We start from the raw sequence: 10,025 nt of genomic DNA, 5'->3' as shown, positions 1-10,025 counted from the left end.
AATGGCGACCAGGGACCCCGCTAGAATCAAATCAGCAACAATGCAGTTACACATTCAGAGTCAATCCTGGTTTGAAAGGCCACAACCGATCCGATGGGATCTGTGATTTCTTATTACATGTAATTTAGATAAATAATAAATAATAATAACAATAAATAAGTATTTCATACCTCACCCGCTTTTTTAAATACATTTTTCAGTTTGCACAAGGGACAAAAGATAAGATTTTGTAAACGCTGGTCTTTTCGCGGCGTTGGGTTGCTTTATTTTGAAGGACCCGGGCGGAAGCAGGTGTCACCCGCTCCCGGCGCGCGCTCTGCGCCTCTTCTCCGCTCAGTCCGAGCTGAACTTACACTACGAAGCGCAGCGAATGGAGGAGGCATCACTCATGAACTGTTCCGCTGCAAAAAGCCCTTCCCCTCGGATGCCAGGAGGATTTTAACCCGACACAAACACCGCAGCGGCCCGAAGACACGCCGCGCCGCTTTGGGTGCTTTTTTTTAACAAAAAAATTGTTTTCTTTTTTTTGTAAAGTCAAAAACAGATCGATTGCCTGTTCATTACAAAAAAAAGGGCGTGTGCGCGGAGCGAAGGCGGCTGGAGCCATTTAATGTGGGTGTACGTGGTATTTTAGATTCTCTTTTTTCACACCATCTGGGGACGACACACACACACACACACACACACACGCGCGCACGCGAGGATGGGATGCACGCTGAGCACCGAGGACAAGGCGGCGGTGGAGCGCAGCAAGATGATCGACCGGAACCTGCGGGACGACGGGGAGAAGGCGGCCAGGGAGGTCAAGCTGCTGCTGCTGGGTAAGGGGGGTAAGGGGGGCACGTTCTGGTTACCGGTTGTGGTCTTAAACGGTGGCATACTGGGAGTTTAGATTCCGCATTGCGAGCTTCTTCAGGCAACTGTCAAGTGAATGCACCACCACCCCCCCCCCCCCATACAAAAAATAAACACACGAAACGTCCCAATAAATACACAAATATATTGGATCCAGTAATTCAGCCTTTATTTGGCTTGCAGTGACTAACTCAACAATGGCTCCTTCCCGCTGGTCCAGGGCCGTTTAAAGAGGCTCTCATTGGAGGGTCTGGGGGGGGGGGGGGGGGGGGGCGCTGACTTAAAACCGCGATGGGGCCCGATCACCATGTGGTGTTCAAAAGTCAACAGTTTGCGTCCTTCTCCACGTCGGATACATTGTTGCCCTGCTTGGGCGGGACGGTTTCGGAGCCTCATTGTAGCAGCCGTTTAAACCCGAAAACAACATCAACATGACATGACATGCCGATGTTGCCTCATGACACTTCTCGTTGGTATCAAAAAAAAAAAGAAAGCTTGATGTCAGTGCTTATGAATCCTCAATAGGTCCAATATTTTGATAAATTGATACACATCCCAATCATCAATGATGCATTGACTGCATCGCTGCTCCACCTGAAGGTCCCGTGTGCAGATTTACTTGCGCGTTGGGGGGGGAAACACTGTTATCCTTGTAAATAGAGAGCGGAGGTGCAAAACTTTTCCATCAACCCCTTCGGTGGCCCGGCAGCTGTTGACATGCACACATGTCACAGGTATGTGGGGGGGGGGGTCACCGGGACACACCAAGTCTGACGAGCAACTGCAACATCAGGCCAAACATCTGACTCCAGGCCCACGGTTCAGAGCTGTCGGTGGCTTGGTGGACCGCTCGGTGAGGCAAAGCGGGATAAACATTCCCTCAACGTTCAACGCCCCTTTTCTACCGTCCTCATTGTGACGCGCGGCGTCGAAAGCACCTTCTTTCCTTTCCGACGACGTATACGTTTTCTCCCTGGAGGCAGGCCACATTCCTCAGGTGCTCGCAGGCCAGATAAGGGCTTGCTGATTCGAAGTGAGCAAGTCGGGTCGCGTTCATGCTACGTCGCCGCAGGGCGGGTTCCGAAGCTGTCGTTCCACTTTAAAAACTTTTTTGTTGTTGCTTTAACACACACACACGCACTTTGACCACGTTGCCTCTTTGCTGAAGCGGCTCGCTGTGGCGGTCGTGCGGCCTCCTCGGGTTTCCTGCTAGCTTTTGTTTGCGTCTGTGTGTGTGTTTGTATTTGTAGCTATCCGGGCTCCGCTGACGGGACACACACAGCCGGGCTTGGTCCCCGGGAGGAAAAAAAAAAAAAAAAAACGGCCTTGCAGGATGTGAATGCCGCTAATGACTTGAGCATTAAAAATGAAACGGCTGTGCTCTAAACCGTCCACATGAATGATAAACGCAACCTATTGTGTTGCAACAAGAGGAAAGCAATCTTTTAGGGCCCCACTTGGAACTTTGTGCAGGTCTGTGTGTGTGTGTGTGTTCTCCAGGGCTGTCCTGAATATTGATTACAGCCTTGTCACCGCCATCAAATCGCTACGCTGACGTAGAAAAACCTCAAGCATTTGCATGCCAAGGATTTGCATCTTCTGTCTGCCGGCTGTCAGACCCGTGTGAGCTGATCGGCGCCGGCGTCTTTGAATAGAGAGGGGACGTGTGATATCTCTCTTTTTCTTTTCTTTTTTTCCCCCAAAAACTGAACAAATTTCTCATTTAGTTCTCGGTCTTTAATTGGCTCTCATTTTATCTCCCATCATCTCCCGGACCTAATTATCCTACTATTCATATCGGCGTGCTAAAATAGATTACAATCTCCTCAACCTAATTACTCTTTCTATAGCTGTCGCGCAACTGTGGGAAGATTTTTATTAATAATCCCCTGCCTTTGTCCAACACATCGCCGCGACTCTCTATTAAATCTTTGCCCGATTTTTGGAGCGGTGCAGTGCAGCGTTACTCATCTCAACGCCCCCCCCCCCCCCGAATTACCGGCGTTCCGATAACCGTCGTTGAGCATCATCGGACGTCTCTGTGAATGGTGGCGTCTGTGACATCGGTCCGCTTGTTGTCGGAAGCGATTCCCTTCCGCTCGGTGTGTCCCCGCCCTCCTCCTCCCCCCCCCCCCCCCCCCCCCCCCCATGTTGGGAAGCGCCCCTGAGTCAGGCTTGCATTAATAAAAATGTATCAAATCATGAACTGTTAAGTGTTTCTAATCATAAAAGGTATCTCTATGTATCTTAACTTTTCATTTTTTCTGCCTGGACTTACTCGGGACCCTGAGATCAGACGAAGCTGTGCAGAACGTTCCGCCTCGACATTTCGGGCTGTCGCAGAAACGTAGAAGGCTGTTTTAATCACATTCATGTCCACACTGCCATTGTTTCAAGGCTTCATCCTCGCCCGCCCTGGGAAACTCAACCGAGGGAAGTTCCGAGAATTTTTTTTTTTCTTGCGGTCGATAAATAGAAACGGCCTTTGTTCTCTGAAGAACAAAAAAATAAAAAAAATTGGATTTCTCCTGAAATAGCTCGAAACAGCCTGAAACTGAAACCAGCTGCTCCAGTGGTTTTGAAGTCTGTGGCTGTTTTTTTTTTTTTTTTTTTGGAGGGGGTGTGTAACATGACTCTGCATGAGGAGCGATGGGTGAGACCTTGAAGGTATGCGCTGTTCATTCCGCTGAAGGCTCGACTAGGACCTCTGATTGGCAGGTCCCCCCCCCCCCCCCCCCCACCCCCTCCAGACACAACTTGCTGCTCTGTCGATGAAGTCTTGAAGCATTCTCCAAGTCTTCGAGCGCCTGGCCTCGTTGCGTTGATGTGGAGACCCGTCAGCGGTCACCCTGAAGTTACGTTACGTTTTGAACCAGGGTGTCGGCCTCAGGTGTCTCACTTTGTCGGGTTCGTTTGTTTCTCTTCTCCGGAACGCCGAGGAAAGTGGAACTAGATCAAGCCCAGGATTTATTACGCAAGCGCAGTCTCCGCTGTCACGAGGTAACGGATGGCGGTGGACTCCGTGATGTGATTCCACTTCCTCTTCTGAGAGACGAGAGGGAGGGAGGAGGGAGGGGGGCCCGCTCAGGGAACAGCCTCTCTCTCTCTCTCTCTCTCTCTCTCTCTTCCCTCAACCGGGCCAATCCCCTCCCTGCAGCCCTCCTAAAAGTCTCCCTTGCTGTGACGCGAGGATACCCCCCCCCCCCCCCCCGTTAGCAGTGCCGATGTGGTTAGCGGCCCGTGGGGGGGCTTTGATTTGTACAGCGACAACATTTCTTAAACAGGAGGTCACTCCCCGAGGGACTGGTTAGAGTCGAGGGGAGGGGGGAGGAGGGGGGAAAAGAGAGCCGTGTACATGCATAATACATGGTTGTACCAGTCGAGGCCAGCGTGTAACACACACACACACACACACACACACTCACAACCACAAAGCCTTCTCGGATGACAGCGGCCTCGCACTGGAGATGTCCTGGACACAAAGACAGCCGTTGCCATGGCGGTGTGACGCCGGCCTCGGCAGCGCCCCCCCCCCCCCCCCTTCGGCGTATCGCCGCGGCCGGGGCACTTCTCGGTTCCGTCGGGTTTCGTACTCGCGGTGCCCCGACGTAACGCTCGGCCGCATTGGATCATCCGGCAGATAAAGGAAGTGAACTTAATGACATAAGGGTCAGAAAGAAGTGAGAAACCCCCCTCCCCCCTCTCCCTCCCCCCCCCCTCTTGGTTCGTCACAGGCAACATTAACCTGTTGTTATTCACACCCTCTGACAAACCTCTGTTCTGTCTCTCATCCAGGAGCCGGTGAATCTGGGAAAAGTACAATCGTCAAGCAGATGAAGTGAGTTCATTTCACTCGTGTTTTATCTGGTTATTCTGCAACGTCTCGTGCCATCAGGTGTGCGTGGTGGAGAGTGTTCATTTTCCACCACGCACACCGTGTCAAACACCAATCATGCTTTTCTAGCGTCTCTCTCTCTCTCTCTCTCTCTTCTCTCTCTCTCTCTCTCTCTCTCTTCGGGCTTCCATCGTTCTCCGCGAGTCGCATTACAAACGGGTAACCTCGGCAACCGCGCTGAGAACATCGGCGTAGGTTCAGCCTATACATCGTCCACGTGAGCCTCTACGTATGATTCCCCCCCCACCATGGATGCACTCCAAAGAGCAAAGAGACACGTGTCACGTGCCCTTCCTCTTTATTCACAAGCAGCGGCTCGGCTCCCATAACACTTTTTTTCCCCATGTTCTTTTTTTTAAATTTTTATTTTACCTGTGACGGATGTGCAAAGCTCAGGCAGCGATGCAGGAATGTCAATTCACTCTCACTTATTGTGTCGTAAATCCTCGCGGACGTCAGCGCGCCGGGAGATCTCACGGCACCGTGTCTGCGTGATGGAGTGAAGAAGATTTACACTCGTTGCGGCGCGATCCAGCCGGAGGATCACATTTACATGGTGTTGTCTGGTGAAAAGACTGTGGTGGTAAATCAAGCTTTTAGGGCTATCAAGCCAAACCAAAAAATACAGAATATATAACCTGGTGCTTCAGTGACATGTATTTTTTATACTTATTTTCACAGTATTTTCATGTCCTGCTAACATACATTTATTTTATATGTATGTATAAAATTAGAATAAACCTTTCATACAGCTCCCGGGCAACTATAGAAAGGGCCGATTTTCCCCGGATGACCTCGGTTGGAGCTGAAAAAAGAATGAGGTCGGGGCCTTCGTGGTCTTATTATGTTAAAATGAGCATTAGAGGACCAAAAAAAGCTACAGAGATACAGCAGGCGCCTTTCACCCGTTTGGTATCTGCCACCAGAAGGCGAGCTTTCTCTCCGCTCTCTGTGCGTCGCGAGCGCTTAGCGGTTCGTGACCATGTTTTTTATTATTTTTTTTTTAAAAAAGCAAAAAGTTGAACCCCCCTTCATTTTCTTCGTGCAGGATCATCCACGAGGCCGGCTACTCAGAAGAGGAATGCAAGCAGTACAAGGCCGTGGTCTACAGCAACACTATCCAATCCATCATCGCCATCATTAGAGCCATGGGGCGCCTCAAGATCGACTTCGCAGACGCCACGAGAGCTGTGAGTGACCCAGGGGGGAGGGGGGGGGGGCGACTTGTTGGGTCTGGGGTATAAACCTGGAAAACAAGCGTGTGCTCATTAAAGGCGAATTCTTTGGTCATTCGATCGGTCGGCCGATACCAACAGTCATTGTAAACCATGGTTGATTTTGGTCCCCCGCCCCCCACCCCCCCCATCCGCCCACAGGACGATGCGCGGCAGCTGTTCGTGCTGGCCGGCTCGGCGGAGGAAGGCTTCATGACGGGAGAGCTGGCCGGTGTCATCAAGCGGCTGTGGAAGGACGGCGGGGTCCAAGCCTGCTTCGGACGCTCCCGCGAGTACCAGCTCAACGACTCGGCGGCGTAGTGAGTCACAGGAATTCCCAATCCCCCCCCCCATTTTTTTTTTCTTTTCTTCTTCACCTCCAAGTTTAGAAGATAAGCAGCAGGCTTGTTCAAGTGAAGAACCAGAGGTCACTAATTTCCACCTGTGTTGTAACAGCAGTGACCTTGAGATATCTGCTCAGGTCTTAATACACGCATGGATAAAAACGACCTGTGAGAAGGTACGTTGTATAACTATTTAAACATTAACACCGGTCTCCAGTCTGGTAAATTAGTCTGAAAATGAAAGCGGTGGGACGCAAAGGTTTTATTTCATCGAATATGAAACAATTCAAAACTCACTTTACAAAACCCACGTCCCGAATTATCGTAATCTGATACGGGCGTCTCCACGAAGAAGAACGGTGACACACCAGGGTGTTAATTCAACTGGAAGCTACACGCTTGACCCGGCCTGCTTTTGACACACATCCTCCCTCCTTCTCTCCTTCTCTCCTCCCCTCCTCTCCTCCTCCCCTCCTTCCCTCCTCACGTTCCTCCTCCTCTCAGCTACTTGAACGATCTGGACAGGATATCCCAGGCCACCTACATCCCGACCCAGCAGGACGTCCTGAGGACCCGGGTCAAAACCACAGGCATCGTGGAGACCCACTTCACATTCAAGGACCTGCACTTCAAGTGAGAATTCTCCCCCCCCCTCCCCTCCCCCGCTGCGGCGACTCGCTTAAATCAGCCTCCCTTCCTGCTTACTGACTCATTGCCTGAAGAAATTCCCTTTTGTGCTCATGCAGCTGTGCGTTGCGACACAAACTGTGACGGCTGAGCAGCGGCGATGAGTCAGTTTGTGTTAAAATGTAAAAATAGAAAAACACCCGACAGGAAGTGGAGTCAGCGGGCCTGATGACATCATTAAACCAGAAGTGTGGTAGCGGAGGCCAGTGGCGTTTAAACTCACACCACCGGGCCACGGGACACGAGGGCCGACGCATGCAACGTCATCCACAGGCAGACACAAAGCCCCGCTTGTGTTTACCGGCTTTGCTCCGTCTCATTCCCCCCCCCCCCCCCCCCCCCCCTCCCTCCCCGCGGGTTTCGGACGGTCATGATGACACGCGTGTGTCACGGTGCGTGACGACCTGGTGCAGAGCTGAAAGCCGTGGCCCAATAAGCATGTAGAGAATGACGCAGCAGTGGATGTGATGCGCCGGTCGGAAGGCGCCCCCCCCCCCCACCACCACCATGCAGTCCTGCCTTAACAATAGTGCTTCTTTCTGCTTCCGGGTGCATTTGTGAATTGTATCAGAATTGTTTCCAATTACCCAGACAAAGAATCCTCCTTTCCTTTGCTGTCATCGCTACACTGCGGTCACTGTGTACCGTCGTGACTCTAAAGCGCACGCGTACCTCGCCCCCCCCCCCCACCCCCCCCTGCAGAATGTTTGACGTCGGCGGTCAGCGGTCCGAGAGGAAGAAGTGGATCCACTGCTTCGAGGGCGTGACCGCCATCATCTTCTGCGTGGCCCTCAGCGACTACGACCTGGTGCTGGCCGAGGACGAGGAGATGGTGAGTGCTTCGGGAGGGGCGGGGCGGGGCTAACGTTGGACGCTGTCTTCGGGTCATTTGTTCATTGGTTCGTTTCCCCCCCCCCCCCACCTCAGAACCGGATGCACGAGAGCATGAAGCTGTTTGACAGCATCTGCAACAACAAGTGGTTCACGGACACCTCCATCATCCTCTTCCTCAACAAGAAGGACCTGTTTGAGGAGAAGATCAAGAGGAGTCCTCTGACCATCTGCTACCCGGAATACGCCGGTAAGAACGTGGGCGTGGCGACAGGAAAAGGCTCGCCGCGTTCAAGCGTGCTTATAAAAAAAAAACCCGTTTCCTGTCCCCCCCCCCCCCCCCCCCCCCGTCCTTCGCAGGCTCCAACACGTACGAGGAGGCCGCCGCCTACATCCAGTGTCAGTTTGAGGACCTGAACAAGAGGAAGGACACCAAGGAGATCTACACCCACTTCACCTGCGCCACTGACACCAAGAATGTGCAGTTTGTCTTCGACGCCGTCACCGACGTCATCATCAAGAACAACCTGAAAGACTGCGGCCTCTTCTGAGGAGAGCGCCGGCGCGGATGACCTTTGCCTATTCTTTTTTTTTTCTCTCGGTAAGGAACTGCTTAGTTGACGATGCGGTGGCGGTTGCTACGGGCGACCGCGGGGTACGACGGTGTTTGGCCTCCAGAAGCTTAAGCATTCCAGATTATTGAGGAGCGCCTCCATCCTGCTCGGCTCTAATGTCTCTCTCTCTCCCCCCCTCCCTCCCTCTCCCCTCCCCCCAGGCGGTGGAGCCCGTTTTATTGTGCATCCTTGGTGAAGAAGACGAGCATGGCCCGGGAGGATCGGTCACGGACCAGTGCTGTACTAAACGCCACTTTTAACAGCTTTATTTATGTTTTTGTCTTGGCATATTTCGAGCTAGCGTAGCGTCATTCGTGTGAGATGTCTGTGAAAAAAAAAAAAGACTTCCCGCGAACATTCGGATTCCAATGCAGTTTATTTTTTTATTTGACTGTTGGAGGGAAGGGGAGGAATTGCTGTTTTTGTGCGGGTTCCTCCCGCCGCCGTCTCTGGGGGAAAAAAGGAAACGTCGGTCGTTGGTGGAAATGCTTCTGTCCTTCCTCCCCCTTCGAAGGGGAAGAAGAGGGGCCCGAAGCTCGTTGGCGCCGTGGCCTCTCGCCGCGGCCCGTGGTCCCGGCGCTTGTTCTGTTGCCTGCCGCATTGTTCCGAACATAGAGAGGTAACCCGTTTTCACGCGTTAGTGTCCCTGCTATGTACGCACACACACACACACACACACACACACAGACCACTGAGCCTTCAGAAGGAGGACCATGTCCCTCTGGTCTGAAGGTACGTGGGTTTTCATGCTGACCTCCACAGTCCTTCACATTTGACCCGCAGATTTGGGGTTGTGGTTTTTCAAACTGTACAAAATGTCCAGTCTTGTTTCTGAAAAGGTTCGAGTGAGGCGATGAGCTGGTAAAACGCTCACAGGTTTTAGGTCAAAAGGCCACGGTGGGCACATTTTAACGTATATTTTAATGTATTTGGATGAGAATTTAAGATGTTGAAGAAAGAAAGACAAAAAAAAAAAAAAAGAACTGAGATGGTTGCAAAGGACGAGGTCGGGAAATGTGTTTTTTAGGTCCGGACGCCGCTCCGTGATGGGAGAGTGGAGGCGCTGCTCGAGGATCCGCTGACACAAAGCGAGAAGGTCGAGGGCGACTGGTCTGTGATTTCTTTTTTTTTTTTAGATACTTTGCCAAGAGGAGTGACAAACATGTAAAGAAACTGCCACAATTGTCTCTGTGTGTGTGTGTATGTTCTCCGCGGATGGAGAACCTTTGTAGACTCATCTCCCTTATTTTGCTAATAAAAACCATTTCCAAACCACGTGGGCCTATTTTATCACCACACCTGCGCCGCCAGCAGGTGATGAAGCATCAACACGTTACTGCTCTGCAATAATCCGAGCGCGAAGTCGGATGAATCCGTTCGATTCTGTTCCCCTTTCCAACCTTCCCTTAAATGTCACGGAGGTATCACATGCCCTTCCGATGCGCAAAAGAAGAACTCTTATGTAATGAGGTGTTTTTAAATATATGCTCAAAGATGAATTGTTCCGTTTCCGCCGTTGATAATGAGTGCAAATTCCACTTGGCTTGAAGATGCTTTTGTCACTAATGGGTCGTGCTCTGATGCT

The 10,025-nt window shown here is 51.7% G+C and overlaps 1 protein-coding gene across 1 annotated transcript; it reads left to right on the top strand.

Moving 5' to 3' along the window:
- Window positions 1-319: 319 nt before the first annotated feature.
- gnai1 (guanine nucleotide binding protein (G protein), alpha inhibiting activity polypeptide 1) lies at window positions 320-9,715 on the top strand. The gene is made up of 9 exons (XM_037460289.2): window positions 320-821; window positions 4,651-4,693; window positions 5,799-5,940; window positions 6,127-6,284; window positions 6,813-6,941; window positions 7,698-7,827; window positions 7,923-8,076; window positions 8,187-8,427; window positions 8,602-9,715. Exons 1-8 carry the CDS (start codon window positions 704-706, stop codon window positions 8,375-8,377), a joined length of 1,065 nt encoding a protein of 354 aa, XP_037316186.1. The 5' UTR covers window positions 320-703; the 3' UTR covers window positions 8,378-8,427; window positions 8,602-9,715.
- The last annotated feature ends 310 nt before the right edge of the window (window positions 9,716-10,025 follow it).

The sequence above is a fragment of the Pungitius pungitius genome, chromosome 2, assembly GCF_949316345.1.
Source record: "Pungitius pungitius chromosome 2, fPunPun2.1, whole genome shotgun sequence".
Lineage (NCBI taxonomy): Eukaryota > Metazoa > Chordata > Actinopteri > Perciformes > Gasterosteidae > Pungitius > Pungitius pungitius.
The sequence above is the reverse complement of the archived record's forward strand: the minus strand, read 5'-3'. Positions and strand labels throughout refer to the sequence as shown.

Coding starts and splice junctions, on each gene's coding strand:
- gnai1 (XM_037460289.2), top strand. CDS start 704: ATGGGATGCACGCTGAGCACCGAGGACAAGGCGGCGGTGGAGCGCAGC. Junction 6,285..6,812: donor CTCAACGACTCGGCGGCGTA/GTGAGTCACAGG, acceptor TCCTCCTCTCAG/CTACTTGAACGATCTGGACA. Junction 6,942..7,697: donor TTCAAGGACCTGCACTTCAA/GTGAGAATTCTC, acceptor CCCCCCCTGCAG/AATGTTTGACGTCGGCGGTC.